The sequence below is a fragment of the Sus scrofa genome, chromosome 6 (genome assembly GCF_054392235.1).
Source record: "Sus scrofa isolate SSC_HxYL_T2T_F1_AM1 chromosome 6, Sscrofa_HxYL_maternal_Yorkshire_Landrace_v2.0, whole genome shotgun sequence".
Classification (NCBI taxonomy): domain Eukaryota; kingdom Metazoa; phylum Chordata; class Mammalia; order Artiodactyla; family Suidae; genus Sus; species Sus scrofa.
Genome location: NC_139388.1, coordinates 30,081,343 through 30,105,840, shown reverse-complemented (window position 1 = coordinate 30,105,840; position 24,498 = coordinate 30,081,343). Strand labels below are relative to the sequence as shown.

The 24,498-nt window shown below is 40.0% G+C and overlaps 1 protein-coding gene across 14 annotated transcripts in view; it reads right to left on the bottom strand.

The window, feature by feature from the left end:
- Window positions 1–24,227, bottom strand: part of NFATC3 (nuclear factor of activated T cells 3) — a 140,581-nt gene extending 116,354 nt beyond the window's left edge. For 12 of the 14 annotated variants that reach the window (XR_014805694.1, XR_014805695.1, XR_014805696.1 and 9 more), the window contains exon 1: window positions 23,792–24,227. Coding sequence is in view for 5 of the 14 variants with exons in the window: in XM_021094123.2 (XP_020949782.1) it covers window positions 23,792–23,894 (103 nt within the window). In the remaining 9 variants the exon portion in view is untranslated. Of the gene's footprint in view, window positions 1–23,473 lie in introns of all 14 variants that reach the window. The other 2 variants (XM_021094126.2, XM_021094128.2) reach the window with 2 other exon arrangements.
- Window positions 24,228–24,498: the final 271 nt, after the last annotated feature.

Sequence of the window (24,498 nt, the reverse complement as noted above, 5' to 3'; positions counted from 1 at the left end):
TCCGACTAGGAACCATGAGGTTGTGGGTTCGATCCCTGGCCTCGCTCAGCAGGTTAAGGCTCCTGCATTGCTGTGGCTGTGGTGTAGGCCGGCGGCTACAGCTCCGATTAGACCCTTAGCCTGGGAACCTCCATATGCCACGGGTGCGGCCCTAGAAAAAAAAGAAAAAAAAAATTCCAAAAGAGTTCAGCAAAAAGACAAATAGTAAATGGGAGAGAATGCTAGAATCTGTCTAGGATCCCACAGTTGAAATTTTAAGTTCCAGAAAAAGAGAACAGAAAATGAAGAGGAATGAACAAAGGATCAATGAGGATCCAGCGCAATGGGAGAAAAAAGATCCATACTGATACACATCATCATAAAATTATAGAATATAAAGGACAGAGATGAGCGGTAACATTATATATGGAAAATCAAGAATTAGAACGTCATCAGACTTCGCAAAACCAAGTCTGGAAGCTAAAGAAAATGGAGGGCAATACCTTCAAAAAATTTGAGAAAAAATTCTATCTAATCTAGATTTCTACAACCAGCCATAATTAAGTGTGAGGGGAGAATAAAGGCAATTTAAAATATGTAAAGTCTCAAATATCTACTTCCCGTTACCTTCAGTAAGCTACTGGAGTAACTACTCTACCAAAATGAGTGTAAAGTAACCAAACAAAAAAAGGGCATGTGACATGAATCCAAGAAACAGGTGATCCAACACAACAGAAAGGCAAAGGGACAAGATGCCTCCACAAGATGAGAGAGAAGGGAGGTCTCAGAATAACAGATGTACAAGAGCCTAGGTAACAACCAGTCAAGGTTAGAGACATTAAGTTTAGAAGGCTCTGAGAGAGAAATCTCCAAAAATAAAAGTGATAAACCAAGTGACATGTGTGAAAATATTGAGTTAAGATTCAGGTGCCTGAAGGAGACTTTAGTAATGAATTAGTATAAGGACACAGAACCATAAAACGGTATTGGAAACAATAATAAATTGTACAAGGAAGGAAAAATAATAGTGATATATCCTATGACTTTTGCTATGGCTTAGCTATGAATAGCACAATATGTAATTGTAATAATATAAACAATGTTAGTCTAACTACCATTATGATATGTTTTCTTTGTTTTTCTTTTTAGGGCTGCACCTGCATCATATTGGAAGTTCCCGGGCTAGAGGTCAAATCAGAGCTGCAGCTGCTGGCCTAGGCCACAATCACAGCAACACCGGATCCAAGCCGCATCTTTGACCTATGCTGCAGACTGGGGCAACGAAGGATCTTTAACCCACTAATGGAGGCCAGAGATTGAACCTTCATCCACACAGAGACTATGTCAGGTCCTTAACTCACTGAGCCACAATAGGAACTCCATGATATGTTTCTTTCATGATCTGAAAGCGTGCATTCCTGTGAAACCTTCCTAACCCAAAATGGCATAAAGTGAAGAAATAGTTACCCTAGGATGTCTCACCAACAGATGCACAAAATAAACAGAGATAAAGCACAAATGTTCATGGACACAGTCCAAAGCTATGGTGGCTTGATGCTGGGATGCTGAGCGCAGTTCCCGAGGAAGGAGCTTGGCAGTGCCACTCTCGAAGCTCTGGGTGCCATGCTGCTTCTATAATGGCTTGCTGCAAAACAAATGAACTGTTTTCGCTTTTCATCTTTTCTTTTAAAAACAAAAATCCTCTTCAAATGCCTTTCAGTTAGCGAAAACAGGTACTGAGTTTAGACTAAGTGTAGACCTTTCTCTGAAAGTGAAGCAGCAGAAAGAAACTTTTAACCATATTGGAGAATGAGAAATATGTATAATTGGGAGTGACAGCATGCCAAAACCTTATTTTCCATAGCAGGAGTCAATAGATATAGCTAAAACTGAAAAGGCAATAAACAGCAGTATGAGCATGTTATCTAAAGATCTGAAGGTAATTACTAAAAGAACTCCTAAAAGAACTGAAAGCAGCTACCTCCAGGCGGGGGGGAAAAAGGAAGGTGAGGTAGAGGCAGAATTAAGGAACTACTTTTTACAGAATAAGCTTTACTGAATAATTTGATTCTTTAAACAAGACATGTGTAACTTTGATAATACTTGTAATAACAAAAAAAAGTACTTTGTAGGAAAAATGAGTTAATCTATCAATTGGCTAAATTCAAAATTCAGAAATTCGTAAAGAAAAAAGAACATTACCCAAAAAAATGAGTAATAAAAAGGAAAATGAGATTATATTAGCACAGCTAGAGTTTGAAAAATAATGCAATAAAGCAAGAGAAAGTGAACTTACAGCCCAAATTCATTAAGCAAAGGAAATTCACTTCATTCTAGGTCATATTAAGAAGCGGTGTGCTAGAATGAATGTAGGATTCCACACAGGTACTCGATTCCTGTATCCCAAAGCAGAAAAAAATATTTCTTGAGAAGAGTTTTAAAAAAGCAAGAGATTCTACGGTCTTTAGATTCTATCATTACTGAAAATTATAATAACGAACAACTGACCAAAATAAATCTCATCAGGCAAAGAAAAAAAAAAAAAAAGGAGAATCATTTGGCATCCATTTACTTACTTAGCACTACTTGCTTGGTTATGGAGACAAAGTCAACAGCACAGAAATGGTGCTGCAATCAAAACTTAATATCCACAAGTAGGAAAAAATAAACAAGGTCAATTTACAATTTACAGACCTTATAACTTAAAATTATGAAGTCAACAGATAGTAGTCTGACTTTGCTTTTTTTTTTTTTTTTGTCTTTTTGCTATTTCTTGGGCCGCTCTAAGCATATGGAGGTTCCCAGGCTAGGGGTCGAATCGGAGCTGTAGTCACCGGCCTACGCCAGAGCCACAGCAACGCGGGATCCGAGCCTCGACTGCAACCTACACCACAGCTCACGGCAACGCCGGATCATTAACCCACTGAGCAAGGCCAGGGATTGAACCAGCAACCTCATGGTTCCTAGTCGGATTCGTTAACCACTGTGCCACGAGAGGAACTCCTGCTTTAAAAAAAAAAAAAAAAAAAAAGCCAGGATAATTTTCTCCTAAGTAGAAAAAAACAGGAAAAAATTAAATTTACCTAAATTATAATAATAAGCCTTGGAGTTCCCACTGTGGTGCAAAAGGATCGGCAACATCTCTGGAACACTGGGATGCAGGTTCAATCCCCAGCTGAGCACAGTGGGTTAAGATCCAGCACTGCCACAGCTGCAGCAAAGGTTCACAACTACAGTTTGGATATGACCCCTGGCCCAGAAAACACCATATGCCACAAGGGGGCCATAAAAGAAAAAATAATAATAAGCCTTAGAGTTATCTCATGTCATATTCTCATGAACAGGGTAAGAAACTGTGTTAGCAACTAGGTAGGTAAACTGTTTCAAAACAGAGACATGGATATCAGCATTTAGAACTTATGCTTGTCAAGTTACATGGGTAAACAACATAAAGATATCAAATATATGTACATGTTTGCAAATATTATACCATTTATTTTAATTATACATAATGGCAGCCACCATGTATAATGGAAGACAAAATTCAAAATGACCATGAGAAGCCGGGGAAAAACCCTTAAAAGCAGAGAGAAAACAAAAAAGTGGTCTTATCATGATTCCGACACAAATACAGAATATAGTAAGACCATACTAGATAAAAATTGTATTGTATATCTTATTTAGGATGTAGTGTGGGATAACTCAACAAGTCCAAATTGGGGGGTGGAGAATGGGGGGTGGGGAATGGGGGGGGGTGGGAATTGAAGGATAAATATATGAGTCGAATTATAACACTTACTAGCTGCCTTACCAGTTCATTAATCTGTCTGAGATCCAATTACTTTATTTGTAAACTGAGGATAATATCTACACTAGAAGGTTGTTGTTAGCATTTTAGATATTAGATATTAACACCTAGCATCATATCTGGAACAAACATCAAATAAATGTTAAGGCTTATCTTATATATATAACATTTAACAAAACAGAAACAGGAGTTTACGTCTCATGGCTCAGCAGTAAGGAACTGACTAGGATCCATGAGAATATGGGTTCAATCCCTGGCCTTGCTTACTAGGTCGGGGATCCGGTGTTGTGGTGAGCTGTGTGGTATGGGTCGCAGACCTGGCTCGGGCCCTGCATTGCTGTGGCTGTGGTGGCGTAGGTAGGCCAGCAACTATAGCTCCGATTCCTCCTCCCCCTACCCTGGTAACTTCCATATGCCGCTTGTGCAGCCCTAAAAAGCAAAAACAAATAAACAAACAAAAAGTAGTCCTCTAGTAAACCACACCAGTCCTTCAACCACAGTGATATGAATACTAATCCGTATACTTTCAGTGAGTGTACAAGAACCATGGTTTCTAGAAAGAAATGTCATGTAATATAATCTTGCCCTTTCTCCCAAACTCAGCATTCTATTCTGTTAAAACAGCCCAGTCTAACACTTAAAAAAAAAAATTGACAGAGAACACAGTCTGCTTAGAGTTCCCACTGTGGCAGAGTGGGTTAAGGATCTAGCTCATCTCTATGGCATTACTGATTTGATACCCAGCCAGTGGGTTAAGGATCTGGCATTGCCACAACCTGTGCCGCAGGTTGCAGATAGGGCTCAGATTTGATCCCTGGCGTGGGAACCCGAGCCATAGGAGTAACCCAACCCACAGCAGTGACAATGCTGAGTCTTTAACCACTGGGCCACCAGGGAGCTCCCTAGCATTCTCTTTTAGATCTTTTTCTCTTAATTCCTTACTACACTTCACTTTTCCCCTGAGCTCCAAGCTACTAACAAGGAAGACACCTCCCACCAAGTCTCCTCAACTGATCTTAATCTCTTAAGAGGAGACTACCTCTGTGCCTCTCTCTCAAATTTAAAGCTGGTTCCCTTAAGGACACTGCTTCTCTGGAAGTCACTATAATGTATAGCTACTCATCCACCAATTCTGAAATTCATATTCTGGGGCCAAAAGACAGTCAGCACTCTTTCAATTACTCCTACACACCTCTCCCAGCTTTTGGAACATTTCTTACCATCTTCAGAAGGTGCACCCTTCCAGCTAAATCACCTTTCACCTATTATCACCAATAGCTAATGTCTTCTAAGTCACTGGCATCTGGCACAGGCTTCCTCTAAACTCCAAGTCTGCTTGATCCTAGGTATCTTCAACACTTACGTCCTTTACCCTCACCTAACTTCAGCATCCACCTGCCAGGAATCTAACTTGGACGTGGACATTGCCAGAGCCCATGTGATGTCCATAATCTTAAAACTCAAATTCCTATCTATGAACACTAGTCCTAATCATCACTTTCTTCTCTTATTCCATGATACTCACTGTGTTACCACATCCAGATGCACGTCTCTTAATCCCCCCCTTTTCCTTCAATCTTTCATCTCCTGGCTTTCTCAAATTCCATCATTCAACTGACTGCTTCTTGGCAGTTCATTTTCATCCACTCTCTGACTTTCCTTCCACCCAACAACTTTCAGCGCAGAATCAATCCAATCATTTGTTTTCTCTGTTATTACACCTAAACATTCAAATATTGCTGTGCGGATAGGGGGGACAGGACAACAATCATCCAGGCTAGTAAAAACACAAATCTTCAAACTGCCTACTGAGCTGAGCCCTGAATGCCACTCAGTAACATTTTTGCTTTTTTTTTCTGCTCAGCACCTCCCTCCCATTTCCCACATCCCAAACCTTCTCTAATCTCTTCAGTCATCTTTCTCCAGAGTGACACCCTATTTAACAAGCCATCTTTTTTTTTTGTCTTTTTGCCTTTTCTAGGGCCATTCCCGTGGCATATGGAGGTTCCCAGTCTAGGGGTCGAAAGGGAGCTGTGCCTGCTGGGCTACACAGCCACAGCAACACGGGATCCGAGCCAAGTCTGCAACCTACACCACAGCTCACAGCAACGCCGGATCCTCAACCCACTGAGCAAGGTCAGGGATCGAACCCACAACCTCATGGCTCCTATTCAGATTTGTTTCTGCTGCACCATGACAGGAACTCCTAGAGCAAGCCTTCTTGACCATACTTGACAAAGGCAGCAGAGAGCCAGTGACTCCTATACCACCCTCAAATACATATGTGTCACTACAAATGCTACAATTATCCTTTTCATTTCTTCCTTTCTCAAAAAAAAAAAAAAAAGTGACTTGTCTCAGATATGAAGCTAATTTCTCCACCTATGATCTGAATTCCATTCCCTAGTTCCATGAGTTATCTTCTCTTTCATAACTTCAAGCCTCCCCTTCTCTCCAGTGGATACTCCCTTCAATCTGTCATCTCCTTTAAAAAGCTTCCTTCAGAGTTCCCCTTGTGACTCAGCAGTGATGAACCTAACTAGTGTCCATGAGGATGTGCGTTTGATCCCTGGCCTCGCTCAGTGGGTTAAGGATCTGGCATTGCTATGAGCTGTGGTGTAGGTTGCAGATGCAGCTCAGATCCTACACTGCTGTAGCTGTGGTGTAGGCCAGCAGCTACATCTCTGATTTAACCCCTAGCCTGGGAACTTCCATATGCCCCAAGTGTGGCCCTAAAAACACGAAAAAAAAAAAAAAAAAAGCTTCCCTAAGAAGTTCCTGCTATAACTGAGTAGGTTAAGAACCTGATACAGTGTCTGTGAGGTTGCAGGTTTGACCCCTGGCCTCACTCAGCGAGTTAAGGATCCTGTGTTGGGGCAAGCTGAGGCACAGGTTGGCAGATGTGGCCCAGATTCGGTGTTGTCATGGCTGTTGTGCAGACCTCAGCTGCAGCTCCAATTTGACCCCTAGCCTGGGAACTTCCATCTGCAGCAGCTATAAAAAGAAAGGAAAAAAAAAAGCTTCCCTGAGATTTGAGTTCTTCTTTAGGATCTCTTCTCTCATTCTTCTCAAACACTGGTTCTCAAGAGGGGGCAATTTTACTCCACAGGGAACACTTGACAATATCAAGAGGCATTTTTGATTATCACAACTGAGGCATACAACTGGCATTATAGCAAGTAGGGGCCAGGGATGCTGCTAAACAACTCAGCCCCAATTTAACAAACAATTATCTAGTCCAAAACATCAATAATGCCAAAGTTGAGAGACACTGCTCTAAAAAGTAAATTTTTAGGAGTTCCCGTCGTGGCACAGTGGTTAAGGAATCCGACTGGGAACTATGAGGTTGCAGGTTCTATCCCTGGCCTTGCTCAGTGGGTTAAGGATCCGGCATTGCCATGAGCCATGGTGTAGGTTGCAGACGCGGCTCGGATCCCGCATTGCTGTGGCTCTAGCTCTGTCAGGTGGTTACAGCTTCAAATAGACCCCTAGCCTGGGAACCTCCATATGCCGTGGGAGTGGCCCTAGAAAAGCAAAAAGACAAATTGATCAATTAATTAATTAATTAATTTTTAGTAAGAATAGTATACTGCCATTGTCTCCACTTCCTCACTTTTCAGCGTAAGGCTGGCTTCAGGTCTCATGCATCCACTGCAGCTGTATCAATCTCATTGAAGAAGCAGATATTAACCACTCTGCCTTCTTAAAATCCTCTGCCTGAAAGGCAATAATGAAGTTGAAAGCAGAAAATAAATGAAATAGAAAATAGATAAAAAATTAATGAAACCAAAAGATGATTCTATGAGAAGACCAAGTCAAATAAAAACTTATTTTCACACAAAAACATGTGACTCTTCACAGAAGATTTATTCATAATTAGGAAATATCAAGAGGAACCAAAATATCTTTTAACAGGTAAATGGACAATGGAATACTTTATAGTAATAAAAAGTAATTAGCTATTTATTCACACAATGACATGGATGGATTTTTTTTTTTTTTAATTCCCAGGCCAAGGATCAAACCCACGGCACAGCAGTGATCCAAGCCACTAGTAGTGACAACACAGGAACCTTACCCTGAGCCACCAGGGAACTCCAATTCATACAATGACATGTATGAATCTTAAATGTATTTTGCAAAGTGGAAGAAACCAGATATGAAGTGGGAGCAGGTAAATTTTTAAAATAATATATGGTATTGAGATAAGGAATACATAATTCTATGCATTTGCCAAAACCCAAAGAACTATGTATCACAAAGAATGAAACTTTAACATACGCAATTTTTTTTTCTTTTCCGGCCACCCCCATGGCATATGGAAGTTCAAGGTATATGGAAATTCCTGGGCCAGGGATTGAATCCAAGAGGGAGCTCCAACCTAAGGCTGCAGCAAAGCAGGATCTTTAACCCACTGTGCCACAGTAGGAACTCCAAACATATGCAAATTTTGAAAAAAAAAATCAACCAGGAGTTTGGGGGATTCCAGGATGGAATGCATACATGTGAAAACAATGCACTGTGTTACAAGCATATGATATAATCTCAAAAAAAAAAATCCAGTATACAAGAATATATAAAGAAGTATTAAAACTTAAGAACCAAAAAAACCTCAATTTAAAAATGGAACTATTTTTAGGAGTTGAATACACATCTCAGCAAAAAAGATATAAAAATAGCCAGTAAAGATATGAAAAGATACTCAACATTATTAGTCATTAGAGAAATGCAAATCAAAACCACAGTAAGAGACCAAAATCAAAAAATAACAGGCACTAGCAAGGATGTAGAGAAACTGGAACTCATGTACATTGCTAACAGAAATGTAAAATGGTGCAGTTAGTTTGGAAAAGGTTGGCAGTTCTTCAAAAGTTTAAACACAGAATTAACATATAATCCAGCAATTCCACTCTTGAGTATATATCCAAGAGAAATTAAACCAAATCTCCACACACAAACTTTGAACATGAAAGTTCATAGCAACACTTTCAATGGCATCAAAAAATATTAACTACATAAGGATAAATCTGACAAAAGATATATAAGACCTGTACACTAAAACCTGTAAAATATTGCTTGAGAAATTAAATAATAATAGTAATATATAATAAAACAATGAAATAAATGAAGAGACATTTTATTCATGGATGGAAGACTCAAAATTTCTATCAGTTCTCCCAAAACTGGATTCAACACAATCCTAATTGAAATTTCAGTAGGCCTTTTTGTGGAAATTGGCAAGCAGATTCTAAGATTTACATGGAATAGCAAAAGATTTAGAATAGCCAAAACAATTTGGAAAACAGCAAAGCTGGAAACGTGACACTATCTGACTTTAGGAATTACTACAAAGGTACAGAAATGACAGTGTAGTATCAGTAAAGGACAGAGACATAGCTTAACACAGAACAGAGTCTAAAAATAAACTCACACATATATGGTCAACTGATTTTTGACAAACGTGCAGGGCAATGCAGTGGAGAAAAGACAGCTTTTTCAACAATCAAGGCTGGAAGTATTATTGAATGTCCATATGTAAAGACAATTAACTCATACCATACACACAAAAAGTCAATTCAAAATAGATCACAGACCTAAATATAATACCCCAAACTGGAGTTCCCGTCATGGCGCAGTGGTTAACGAATCCGAATAGGAACCATGAGGTTGCGGGTTCGATCCCTGCCCTTGCTCAGTGGGTTTATGATCTGGTGTTGCCGTGAGCTGTGGCATAGGTCGCAGATGCGGCTCGAATCCAGCGTTGCTGTGGCTCTGGCGTAGACTGGTGGCTACAGCTCTGATTGGATCCCCAGCCTGGGAACCTCCATATGCTGCGGGAGTGGCTCAAGAAATGGCAAAAACACAAAAAGAGAAAAAAATATCCCAAACTATAAAACTTCCAAAAGAAAACCTACGAGAAAATCTTTGTGAACTTATTAGGTTAGACAAAGATTTTTTTTTTTGCACAATTTATTTTATTTTTTAAAGGTTATACTTCATTTATAGTTGTTATAAAATACTGGCTATATTTCCCCATGTTGTAAAATATATACTTGTAGCTTATTTTCTAACAATTTGTACTTCTTACTCCTCTACCCCTATATATTGACCCTTTTTCCCCCCTTCTCCCCACTGGTAACCACTAGTTTGTTCTCTTTAGCTGAGTCTGCTTCTTTTTGTTATACAGGTTAAGCAAAGATTTCTTAGCTATAACATCAAAAGCACACTCCATAAAAGAACAAATTGATAAATCAAACTTCATCAAAACTAAATCTTCTGCAAAAGACACTGTTGAAGCCAGATTGGGAGAAACTCTTTGCAAAGCATATTATCTGACAAAGGACTTGTGTCTAAAAAAAGTTAAAGAACTCTTAAAACTCAACAATAAGAAAACAGTTTTGTTTTTTGTTTTTTTTTTTTCACTTTTAGGGCTGCACCTGCAACATATGAATTCCCAGGCTAAGGGGTGAATCAGAGCTACAGCTTCCAGTCTACGCCACAGCCACAGCAATGATGAATCCAAGCTGTGTCTGCAAGCTTTACCATAGCTCACAGCAACGCTGGATCCTCAACCCACTAAGTGAGGCCAGGGATCGACTTGCATCCTCATGGATACTAGTTGGAGTCTTAACCCACTGAAAGCCACAACAGGAACTCTGATTGTTCTATATCTTGATTGTGGTAGTGTTACATGAACCTACAGGTGATAAAATTGCACATAAGGCGTTCCTGTTGTGGCGCAGCGGAAACCAGTTCGACTAGGAACCATGAGGTTGTGGGTTCAATCTCTGGCCTCGCTCAGTGGGTTAAGGATCTGGCATTGCCATGAGCTGTGGTGTAGGTCATAGACTCTCGGATCCCGCATTGCCAGTGGCTGTAGCTCCGATTCAACGCCTAGCCTAGGAACCTCCATATGCCGTGGGTGCAGCCCTAAAAAGCAAAAAAAAGTGAATGGATGAACAAATATTGGGATATGCATAGAATGGAAACTACTCTCCAATAAGAACGAATGACCTATTGTTTTGTTCATTAACATGGATAAATCTCAAAATAATACCAAATGAAAGAAGCCAAACCAAAAAGACTATGTACTTCATGATTCTATTTATACGTTTCCCATAATGATTTCTGTGGTTGTCTGGAAAAAGGGGAATGAGTGGGTGGGGATGATTACAAAGGACACAAGAAAACTTTTGGGGGTGACGGATATGTTTGCTATTTTTAATGTGATGAAATTTTCATAGATATACATGTCTGTCTATATATTTTGTTAAGTCAAAACTTACCAAACTGCACACTTCAAATAAATACAGTTTATTATTGATGGGGATCAGAATATGCTACTCCAAAATGACCACTCTGGCATAAGTATTATTTGAGCTGAAGTCAACTGAAAAACAGCAGACAGGAACTCTCTGCCTTCTCCCTTTCTACCCTTAAAGCAGGGAAGAAATTTCCCTTTGTGAAGATGTTCCCATCTTCTGTACCAGGAAAATAATAACTACTATTATCTGCATAACAACTCTCACTGAATAATCCTTATTTATCACACAACTTCCCACAACTTACACCCCAGCAGAACTTCCCACAACTTACACCCCAGCAGAAGCCCAAACCCCCTTTATACATTTTGTCTAGTTTCTTCTCCACATTTTTGTTTTGTTCTGCTTTGTCCTGTTGTTTTTTGGCTGCACCCATGGCATATGGAAGTTCTTAGGCCAGGGGTGGAAATGTGAGCAGTAGCTGTGACCTACGCCAGAGCTGCACAACGCTGGATCTTAGCCCACTTGCATCAGGCTGGGAATCGAACCCATGCCTCATCAAGAGACCCAAGTTGCCACAGAGACAATTCCAGATCCTTAACCCACTGTGCCACAGCAGGAACTCCTCATCTCCATACTTTATCACTCTGGTAAAATGGTAATATAAGCCTCCCAGACTTTTCATAATGCCTGACACATTTTATTAAATTGAATCATCTTTCCCCCTCCCCACCTCCAAATATGCTTCTCCTATCACAAATGACCCAAATTAGAAAAAGAGAAATAATCCTAGCCTCCTTCCTCTTACTCAACTGATACCAGGTCCTAGCAATTTCTTTCCCCTAAATCTATCTCAGCTTCATTCCAAACCTGCCACCTTTACTCCTCTGCCCATATCATTTCTCAGATACAACACTGCTCTGGCCTCCATTCTTGCCTTACTCAATCCATTATCCACAGTGTAGCAAAATGATCTAAGCCACAAATCTGACATTCTTGCCCAGCTTGAAATCCTATGACAGCTCCCTGCTATCTTCAATCTAAAATCCAAACTTCTCAATACAGCATAACAGGCTCTCCTTCTCCAGCCACATCTGGATACTATGGCCTCATCTTCAACTTTCCAAAATGAAAGGACCATGCTAATTTGTATTTTGGGGAGTGGTCATCAGTGGGCCTGAAATTTATTTCCTACCTTATCTACCTAGGGAGATCATCCTATTAGATTCAACTTAATTGTAACCTCTTCTGTGACCTCTCAAAGTTAAGCTCTTCATCATTTGTGCTCTCAGAGGGCCTTCTGTGTACCTGTACTACTGCTGTAATCATTACATGTCCATTTTAATAAACAGAATCATATTCATACATAATAATACTGACATAATAAGTTGTATTAAAAGACTGAATGGTTGGAGTTCCCGTCGTGGCTGAGCGGAAACGAATCTGACTAGCATCCATGAGGATGCAGGTTTGATCCCTGGCCTCACTCTCTGGGTCAAGGATCCAGTGTTGTCATGAGCTGTGGTGTAGGTCACAGATGCAGCTCGGATCTGGCATGGCTGTGGCTGTGGCATAGGCCAGCGGCTACAGATCTGATTCAACCCCTAGCCTGGGAACCTCCATATGCCATAGGTGCAGCCCTAAAAAAAACAAAAACAAAAACAAATAAAAAAAGATTGAATGGTTTAGTAAGTTCCCTCATGGTGCAACAGGTTAAGGATCCGGTGTTGTTCCAGTTGTGGTGCAGCTTGCAAGTGCAGCATGGGTTCAGTCCCCAGCCCAGAAACTTCCACATGCTGTGGGTGCAACCAAAAAAAAAAAAAAGATTGAATGGTTTAGTATATTCACTCAGCTAATAGTCTTGAGGTCCCTTCCTGCTCAGTTACTCTAAGATCTTACACAATGTCCCTGCCTAGTTTCTACTTTCTCTTCTCTGTACATATCTTTCTATTTTACCCTTTAATAAATGCTAGTTACTTTCAGACTAGCCTTAAAGACAAAGAAAGAATGGAGTTCCCTTGTGGCTCAGTGGGCTAAGGATCCAGCATTGTCACTGCAGCAGCTTGGGTCACTGCCTTGGTGTAGGTTCAATCCCTGGCCCAGGAAGTTCCACATGCTTCAAGAGCAGCCAAAAGAAAAAAAAAAAAAGACAAAGGGTGGAAGAAAACATTTTATTTTTACCTTCTTTTATTTTGTTTTTTCCTTTTTAGGGCCACATCTGCAGCATATGGAAGTTCCCTACCTAGGGGTCCAATGGGAGCTACAGCTGCAGGCCTATTCCACAGCCACAGCAACTTGGCATACGAGCTACATCTGCGACCTACACTGCAGTTCATGTCAATACTAGATCCTTTAACCCACTGAGCAAGGCCAGGGATCAAACCAGCATCCTCATGGATACTACTCGGGCTCGTTACTGCTAAGCCACATGGGAACTTCCTAAAAATATTTAAAAAACACTTTACTAAAAAATTTCAAAATAAATAAATAAATAAATAAAAAGCTGATCATTCTTTAAAAAAATAAATAAATAAAAAGCACTTTACTACATCTATTTTTTAAAATTGGAACAGGCTTGGAGTTCCCACTGTGGCAAAATGGGATCAGCAGCATCTTGAGAGCAATGGGATGCAGGTTCAATCCTTGGCCCAGCACAGTGGGTTAAGAACCCAGTGTTGGGGAGTTCCCGTCGTGGCGCAGTGGTTAACAAATCCGACTAAGAACCATGAGGTTGTGGGTTTGATCCCTGCCCTTGCTCAATGGGTTGACGATCCGGCGTTGCCATGAGCTGTGGTGTAGGTTGCAGACGCAGCTCAGATCCCACGTTGCTGTGGCTCTGGCGTAGGCTGGCGGTTACAGCTGATTGGACCCCTAGCCTGGGAACCTCCACATGCCGCAGGAGCGGCCCAAGAAATGGCAAAAAGACCAAAAAAACAAAACAAAAAAAACACTGTTGCCACAGCTGCGGCTTAGGTCGCAACTATGGTTTGGATCTGAGCCCTGGCCAGCAACTCCATATGCTGCAGGGTGACCAAAAAGAAAAATTCGGACTGGGTTAACTAGAAGGTTGCCTTTATGTTTCTGTCAACAAGACCATCTGATTCCACTTCTACTTTATAAAGAACATGAATTTGGGACTCCACATACCCTAGCCATCAGACACCAAGCCCACTATTCATAGAAACCTACTAGCCATACTTCATTCTCTTCTTCTGCATCCTAAGAACCCCCATGCCCACTCTTGTATTTGACAAGAGAAAATACAAGTTCCAGTAAAAGTAACTAAATAATAAAAGTCACATTTATATTTTACAGTTCCTCAGCTGCTAGAATACTGTGGGTAGAAAGCGCAGAGGATTCTTTTGGATGATCTCCCAACCGCCGCCCCCAGTATACATTTCCTCCTAACAGATTTTCTTCTAAGTATCCACTCCTCTCCTGTGCGGCCATGTACTTCAAGGGAAGCCAATCACATCATCAGGCCAAGGGATGAGCCTGGTTGGCTAAGTATAATTCCATTTGTCTTTACCATCAACTAATTTAGGAAAGGGAATGTAACCCAATTTTGTCAATGAAATGAAAGGATATATTTGCTATAGGCTTCTAGAAAAGTCTTTCCTCATGCTTAAAAAGAAAAGAGTCATGTGAAGCCAGTGTTTGTGTCTCTTCCCCTCCCTCCACCAAATAACAATCCCAAAATAACCATTTGGCATATGTTTTTTGGAGGGTTTTTTTTTTTTGTCTTTTTAGGGCCACACCCAGGGCATATGGAGGTTCCCAAGCTAGGGGTCAAATAAGAGCTGTAACTGCCAGCCTACGCCACACCCACAGCAATGCCAAATCCAACCCTTGTCTCTGACCTACACCACAGCTCAGGGCAACGCCAGATCCTTAACCCACTGATCGAGGCCAGGGATCTAACCTTCATCCTGATGGATGCTAGTCAGATTAGTTTCTGCTGAGCCATGATGGGAACACCTGGCATATGTTTAAGAGTGCTACTATTTCTTTCAAGTAGCGATCAGATAATAAAAAGTCAAGGAAAGTTTCAAAACAGTGATCAGTCAACCTAACATGCTAGGTAACATAACAAAAAAGCCTTTTTTGCCTTTGCTATGAAGGGAGTGCTGGTAAAGCTCAGAAAACTGGGTTTGTGTGAAAAGAAACAGACCGTAGACAAAAGAGAAGCCCAAAGGCAGTAACGATCATGGGAGATAAGAATAAGTGGCAGATGGCAAACTGATTAAAATATCAAGGGGAAAAAAAAGTGTGTCAGCTTTAGTGGCTATAGAAGGTAGAGTAATTTTACTTGGGTTCTAAATTCAACCAAGAAATAAATAGTACTCACATATCTCGTGGAACATGTGAAAACAAAATGTTAACTTAAAAAAAAAACAAAAAAAAAAAACCTGCCCTAACTAGTAATTTCGCATTTTTTAAATTCTAAACCTCTGCCTAATTTAGGTTTAGGGCAAAATTTATGACACATCTAAAAAAAAAATTTTTTTTTTTTTTTTGCCATGCCCAAGGCATGTGGAAGTTACTGAGCCAGGGTTCAAACCCAAGCCACAGCAGTGACAACACCAGACCCTTAAGCTGCTACATCACAAGGGAATACCTAAAAATGTTTTAAATTTTAAGAAATGAAACACTGGCTTGGCCTGCAAAGATCACAAATCAGATCCTAATCAGGACAACATGGGAGGGAGTTACCAAATACAAAGGCCAGATCCTCATTACTTAAAATCTAGAACAACATGACCTCTTGACCTCCAGATCCACAAGGAAGCAAAGACCAAAAGCCAGATTTGGGCCTAGCACAGTCAGCTGTATCGTACCCTCTACTGGTCTGGCTATATCATTAATACCACTTAAAAATTTCTAGAGAAAGCAGAAGCATCCCTCAAGCAGATATTCCAAGCCAAAAGCAGAAAACCTAGTCATAGGAATACATGTGTAACTTGTAAACCCTGGCTCAGATATATTTGATTCCATGTGCTCACCATGAGTCTTGTTTTCACCAAAGGAAAAACTGAGTATTTCTGTACTTAAAACTCTTTCTTGGAGTAGAGAGGCAAGAGGTATTATTATTATTATTAATAACTTCACAGAGTTCCCTGGTAGCCTAATGGATTAAGGATTCAGCGTTGTCACTAAATGGTGAGTTCAATCCCTGGCCCAGGAATTTCTGTATGCTGCAGGTGCAGCCAAAAAAAAAAAAAAAAAAAAAAAAAAAAAAAAAAAAAAAAAAATTCTATTAACTTCACAACACTAATGTTGTAAAGGGAATGTTTTTCCTATCCTAATCTAAATTTTATTTTCTTTTCTAATCAGTAACTTCAAAGAGCTGAAGTAGTTTTTTTAAATGTCATTTTTCAACTTTTTATTATGAAAAATTTAAAACACAGATGAAGTACAGAGAACATTATAATGAATTCCTATATACCCATCATCTAGCTTCAGCAATTTTTAATGTCATTTTTTTCCTGAATGTCATTTTTAATTAACAACCTTTTTTAAAGCAATATTAGGAGTTCCCGTCGTGGTGCAGTGGTTAACGAATCCGACTAGGAATCATGAGGTTGTGGGTTCGATTCCCGCCCTTGCCCAGTGGGTTAACAATCCGGTGTTGCCATGAGCTGTGGTGTAGGTCGCAGATGTGGCTCAGATCTGGTGTTGCTGTGGCTCTGGCGTAGGCCGGTGACTACAGCTCTAATTAGACCCCTAGCCTGGGAACCTCCATATGCCGTGGGAACGGCCCAGGAAATGGCAAAAAGACAAAAAAAAAAAAAAAAAAAAAGCAGTATTACAAAATATTTACATTTAAGTATATAGCTCACTCCATTAAAGTATTCTGGCCATGATGGGGAAAGAAATGTCTTTAAAAATATTTTTACATGTGATCCAAGTCAACATTACTGAAAAAGGTTATAATGTCAAAGCTCACATAATCCTACCTATTTTCTAATTAAATAGCAAAGCTGATTAAAATTTAACAAAATTTAAAAATATGTAAATTTTTCTAGTCACTTATGATGGAACATGATAACATGAGAAAAAAGAATGTGTACATCTACGTATAACTGGGTCACCTTGCTGTACAGCAGAAAACTGACAGAACACTGTAAATAAGCTATAATGGAAAAATTAAAAATTATAACATTTTAAATATATATATAAATTTTAAGACACTGAAAACTGTATTTTAAAGTATTAAAAATCTCACTTGCTTCTGTAACATAAGATATAGTGAAACTGTACATTTTGAGGGAAAATGAAGCCTTTAAGTTACTTCTTCAGTGTACCTGGGAATTTCATGCTTTCATGTACTTCCCTTACACACAGGAATACCAATATGTTAACTAGAACTGTCCCAATGATTAAATTTCAACTATCAATTCATAGACAACTCAGATCATTGTGCTTTAATCTTACAGTTCCAAGAGTTCCCCTCTTCTCAAGTTTACTGAATTCAGGCAAACAGGTGAGAGTTATGCAGAACAATTATATAAAGATTATCAGAAATGCTGAAACATATGTAGACTCATGCTATGTTCGAGTTAAAATTATGGATGTTTTAAAAAACTTGTTATTGCTTGTGACTCTTAAGCCTCCCTGAACAAATTCACTCCTCTTAAATTCCACTGTTACTTGAGCCTCATATGGCATGCCTGGGCAAATTTGATGACTTGGATTTTGTTTTAGAAGCCAGGCTTACTGCCAAGTCTGCTATGTCTACTCCCCTGACCCACCAGGACAACTTTAGACAACACCTCCCTTATTTATATTACTGCTGTTGAGCAGTTAAACTGCGGCTTACTATCAAATGAGGCACAACCTACTCAGGTTTCCTATCTCTTAAGAGTAATGCAATTGACTTCGCTGTATTAGGGCTTCCTCAACCCCATCTCTTTTTTAAAATAAAACACCACCATACTGAATCACCAAACCCATTTCTTATTTAAAATAAAATATCACCATACTGAATCATCAACTACTCAATACTAAGAAGGAAAGTAAAGTATGCATTAAATTTCACAATTAGTAACACAATTCATTATCTTCTCTTAAAATGTTTTCATTTTATTTATCAGTATTTTATTTATTATTTCCTCTGAAGAAAAATGAACTCCACCTTTTCTTTCCAAAATATCCTGATGATGACACTTCACTGAAAAAACAAATACAGAATAAAACTCAAAAGCAGAGTTTGGGATCTGCTTCAATAAAAGTATATACAGTAATTTTAGGCTGTTTACTGGTTACCACGGAAAGGCAAGTAATAGTAAGTTGATTCTACACTTCCCTTAAGTTAATATCTTAAATGCCCTTAAATACTTAAGATTCAAGCCTTACTAGACCCCCACAATTTCTTGGCAAAGTACCTAATAACCAAGTTTTCATTTTTATATCATTTAAAAGAACTAATACAGTATTACCTCTGCTAAAAGTTTGGAATATATGCCAAAATATCCCTTCTATATTGGCAAATGGGAAAATCTAAGAAAGCGCATGTATAGCAACGCTCTTATAATGATAAAGTTTTAACAAAACAACATGACACAGAAATCTTTTTTCCTCAACTTTTCCCCATGCTAAAACATTTTTCACTAATCTCCATCACAAAATTCTGCTAATATCCCCAGCAATATCCTCTACCCCAATCAGGAAAGGTATCAAAGAAAAAAACAGAATATTACATTATTCCTCCAAGTGAAATGTTTATCATTGACTCAATCACCTATATTCTCACTGCATTCAAATCTAAAGACAAAGCTGACTTATGGTGTAACATTAAGATTCAGCAATAATATAACCTTCCTTTACAGTACCTAACGCACCCTGCAAACACACCATTAATTTCTACAGGAAACCATACAAGCTACTTCCCTTTTTTCATATTGATTTAAATATCCAATTATACTTAGTATGGTTAGCAAATCAACCATCTTTCACACTATACTGAGTCAGTAACAACTTAATTCAAGAAAACAGAAAGACATAATTAAAAGAAAGTGACTGCCAGTACTTATATTTAGTAAGATAAGAGAAAGGAGGTAAACACTGATAAGAATAATAGAATTAGGAGGAAAAAATTAAGGAGTTCCCGTCATGGCACAGTGGTTAACGAATCAGACTAGGAACCATGAGGTTGAGGATTCGATCCCTGGCCTTGCTCAGTGGGTTAAGAATCTGGCGTTGCCGTGAGCTGAGGTGCAGGTTGCAGACGCGGCTCGGATCCTGCGTTGCTGTGGCCCTGGCGTAGGCCGGTGGCTATGGCTCTGACTGGACTCCTAGCCTGGGAATATCCACATGCCGCAGGTGCGGCCCTAGAAAAGGCAAGAAGACAAAAAAAAAAAAAAAAAAAAAAAAAAGAGGAAAAAATTAAAATATCTAAGAAAAATATTGAAACTCATCCAAGTAAGGTTTAAAAGACTGGATCTCCCACCTATCCCTACTCTCAGTATTTTGGTTCAGTACAGGAAAAAGGTCTAGGAAAGAGGAGAAAATAAAAAATATCTATTAGTTTTTTGTGCATGTGTTTTTTAAGAACATTAACTATCACCACTTCATGAGTACCACTGAAACAAGGACTGTGCTAAGAGCTTTAAATACATTATCTCACTTAAAACAAGATTTAAAAAATAGGAGTTCCTGTTGTGGCTCAGCAGTTAACAAACCCAACTAGCATCCATGGAGATTCTGGTTCAATCCCTGGCCTCGCTCAGTGGGTTAAGGATCCAGCATTGCCATGAGCTGTGGTGTAAGGTCGCAGACGGGGCTTGGATCCTCTGTTGCTGTGGCTCTGGAGAAGGCCAGAGGCTACAGCTTCGATTGGACCCCTAGCCTGGAAACCTCCATATTTGCAGGTGTGGCCCTAAAAAGACAAATGACAAAAAAAAAGAAAAAGAAAAAAAACAAAAAACAAAAAAGCTGAGTAAAGATTATCAATAAGGGAGCTCCCTGTCGTCTAGTGGTTACAATTCAGCACTGCGGCTCAGGTTCAATCCCTGGGTCTGGGATCTGAGATTGCTTATCAAGTTGCTGCAGCCCCAAGGGGGGAAAAAAACCTAAAAAGTGAGAAAATGAAATTATCTAAGAAATAGTAAATTATAAAAAACACAGGAATCAAATGTCTGAGCACTAAAAATAGGAACACTATAACAACTATAATGATGATCTAGAAAAAGTTCCTCAACTTTGCATAGGACAAAGTTGTATATTAAAGTGATATCTGACAAAATTACACTTAGCATAAAGTGAATTTCTTACAAAAATACATATTGTATCTAAGCTATTTCTCCCCTTTTAAAAAGCAGCAGTAGGTAAGATATAACACACCTACAGCACACACTCCTCCCAGTGACTCTCATTCAAAACTAGAAAGTCAATATTAATGAACAAATCCTGAGAATGAAACTTTGAATCTGAAACAGAAAATTATAACATAAACTAAATTGGAAATATATAATCAATACACTAAAATAGAATACCAGAAGCTGCCCTTTTAACAATGGCAAATAATGTTAATGAAATACATTAAACACTCAGCAATTTTAAGTTTTCTATTTACTACTGATGTATATGGTCATTTTGAAACTAGGTATTAAATAAAGGAAGTTTAAACATAATAGCTTGATTCATTCTTAACTGGAAAAAAATGAAAGCTAATACTATCCTCATATTAAAAAAAAGCTACAGACTTTAGGGTCTTAAATTTTCTTTAATGGAAAAATGCCAAAACACCTCAGTAAGCAATAATCTTTTGGGTCGCAGTGTATCTGATGTTACCAAGTGTCCAATCATCATATGTCTATTCAACATGCTTTCTCAGGATATTCAATAAATTCAGCTCCTTGGCCTGTCATCTGTCTCCATCCACTATCCCTCCACGCAAATATTTTCCCAAAATCTTCTGTATGGAAATTTAGCTGTGATGCAAGTACTCTCAAATCTTTAGAGAGAAGAAAAACCTGCAGCCCCAAATTTCCAATATCTGCTGTCTTAGAGAATTGACCAATAAAAGCCAAAGAAGTGAAAGAAGTCTCATCAACTTCCTCTACCACAAAGAAACAGCAAGCACTGACTCAAAATGTAAGCAGTACTTTTTCAATAACTGAACAAATACTAGACGCCTACTATATTAAAGGCACTATGATGGGCATCCATGAAAAAAATACAGACATTATCCCTCCCCTCATGGAATATTCCATTCCAGTGAGGAAGAGAATCCAGAAACAAACAAACGCACTAATATGACCCAATATTGATCTGAACTCTACCAAGCAATTTTACTCTCATGGCCCACTTTACTCATATAATCATCCTAAAAGTATGTCATTTAATCCACTTAGTTCTACACATTCATAATTACGCTTATTAAAATGAAACCTAGGAACTCCTAGGTAGCTCAGACGGTTAAGGATACAGCATTGTCATTGCAGTAGCTTGGGTTGCTGCTGTGGCATGGGTTCGATCTTTGGCCGGAAAACTTCCACATCTGCTAGCTCAGCCACAAAAAAGGAAAAAGAAAAGAAAAAAGAAAACTAATTTTGTGTTTCCAAATAACTTGGAAATCTTAGTTCTGAATACATAACAACCTTTTCAATAGAATTTTAAAATTAGCTGTTAGGTAGTCATAGCAGCACTATCTACAATAGTCAAAAGGTAGAAATAGCTCTTGTCCATCAATGGATGAAAAAACAAACTGGAATATATATACAATAGGGTATGATTCACTTATAGAAAGGAATGAAGTACTGCTACGTTTTACAACATGGATGAACCACAAAAACACTACGCTAAGTGAAAGAAACCAGACATAAAAGGTCACATATGTATGATTCCATTTAGATGAAATATCCAGAATGGGTAAATTCAGAGACAGAACCCAGACCAGGGAATACGCTGCCAGAGACTGGGAGGGGACAAAGGAGAATGAGGAGCAACTGCTTAATGGGTTTGGGGTGTCCTTCTGGTGATGAAAATGTTTTGGAACTAGACAGAAGTGGTGGCTACACAGCATCGTGAATGTACTAAATGCCACTGAATCATTCAATTTGAAATGGTTTATGTCACGTGTATTTCACTCTAATTTTTTAAAATCTATCAAAAAATAGCTACTAGACTATTGTATAGTGAACTTTTTGTCACAAATAAAACTGCTCAAGCTTAAGTTTGCAAATTCCGGGAGTTCAACCTTAATCCCTAGATCTATTTTGATATCAAAATGGTTTGGGATCAGGGACTATGGCAAAAATTTCTTAAAAAGCTGTTTCCATAGCTTTTAAATGTCATTTACGTACTGTTTCAGATGTATATACAGCTCCTACTTACATGATGATACTCATTTAATATTCTCCTGTTTGGTCAACATCTTTATTGATCATGTATGTGGTATATATATAATGTGCTCTAATCAAGTTTGTGTTCCAAAAGTTTGCTTACATCATTAACTATCTTCTCCATGATGAAAATACTCATTCAAACAAGAGTCCTGAATGCTACTTTTCCCACAAATGCCACTTTTCCCATTTCTACCACTATTGTAACATGCATCACCGTTCAAGTCAGTCTAGTAACAGTTATTTGGGTTATGTGCATCCATCATAACACTACAAAGTACCTAACATACCTTCAACATAATTGCTGCTCAGATGATGTCAGTGGAACTGAAATAAACGCAACCGAGAAATAACTACTACCATAAACTATTACGTTGAAAAAGACATTTAACATATAAATACTAACAGGACTGATAATACAAATACTTCCTTATGCCATACATTCAGATGTGTTTTTTAGTGCAACCCTACAGAACAGTCTGTTGAGCATCAATATCAACATGAAGTAATTCGCTTAATACCCGGAAAGAATAAATGGAGATTAGACATATCCACCTTCCTTCTGAAATTCGCCTGCAAATGCAATAGGAAAACTGAACTTAATGAACCACAGTATTCCAAACCAGGTCACAGGAGAGCTCCAAGTCCCCAGCCATCCTGTTTCTATTTCCTGATTGGTCTGACCTCCAAGCATTATGGTGTCCACTCTTCACAATTCATGATCTCCTTTAAAACATCTTGTGAGGTGAGCTTTTTCTCAAAATAAAAATGTACTTCCAGAACTTTCTAGGAGATTTACGAACAAGGTACTCCACTTCTTAAAATTTTCTGAAACACTTTGCTCAAGAAAAGAAATCGTTTTCAGAAAAGTCCCGTTATAGTTACAGCTCGAATTAAATGTGGGCCATATTAAACTTGCACAAGTCGACGTTAACACTAAGGCATTACTCTCCTACCAAAGTAGATTTAAACAGACATGTGCTCGAATTTTAGAGAACTCCTACACTTCCAGAATGCGCATCGTTCAAATAAAGATTGTTTTTAAAACCTAGAATAGACGAAAAACCAAGCCTGCTTACACTTCATAGGGACATTTCCTCCGCACCACGCTGGCAAAGCAGCGACAACCAGACGCCACTTGGGCAGCAGCCCGGACCCTCAGACTCCAAACCCCGGGCGTCCAGGGGCCACAGCGTCCCGGAGTCGAGTTCCCCTCCAGTTTGCTTCCAGCCAAGCTGCGGCCACTTCCACGTCGCTGCGACCTACACGCCTCCTCAGCAACACACACACACACACACGACAACCAGACCTGGGACAACCAAAGGAATAGGGAGGGGACGAGCTCATGAGAGCGAGAAGAGTAGACGCTCTGCGGTCTCGCCCCGCCCGGCACCCACCTGCAGGCCGCGAGCCCGGGGGTGGCGGCGCCGACGCCCCGTCCTCGCCAAAGACGAGTTTAAAGTCGAGCTCGTCGGGGGCGCCACAATTTGCAGTAGTCATCGGCGTGGCCCAGGGTGCTGCGGCTCCTCCTCAGGCGGCGGCAGCGGCGGCGGCTCCTCAGCGCCGCTTCATGCCGGGCCGCGCCGGCCAGGAGGTCGCAGCTCCACAGCAAACTTTCCGGGCGGGGACCGCGACGCCGAGCGTTTCGTTCCGAACTCTAATACTGGCCGCGGGCCGAAACACCCTAGGAACCCCCGTCACCGCCAGTCGTCGGTGCCCAAGCTGGCACGGTCGCCTTAGACGATATTCCCCGCCCCCCCCACAGCCGCCGCCGCCGCCACCACCACCGGCGCGCTCCCGCGCCTTGCCGCGCGCCCGGCCCCGCCCCCTACCGAGCGCCCATCTGACCTGGCAGCCCATAGGCCACCGGCCTCGCGGGCTAGCCCGACGGCCCCGCCCTCTCACTGCCCTACCGCGTGACTCAGTCCCGCAGAAGGAAGTCACGTGACTAAGGAGCGCTAGCTAGCCCTGCTACCTCTTGGGACTTGTAGTTTGGCCTGTATTCTTTCAACTATTTCTGAAATAGGACCCGGCACCGCGGTATGGGGTCCAAAACGTAATTGGATTGAGGGGCCCACCACCAGCCAATCGGAGAAGATCCCTT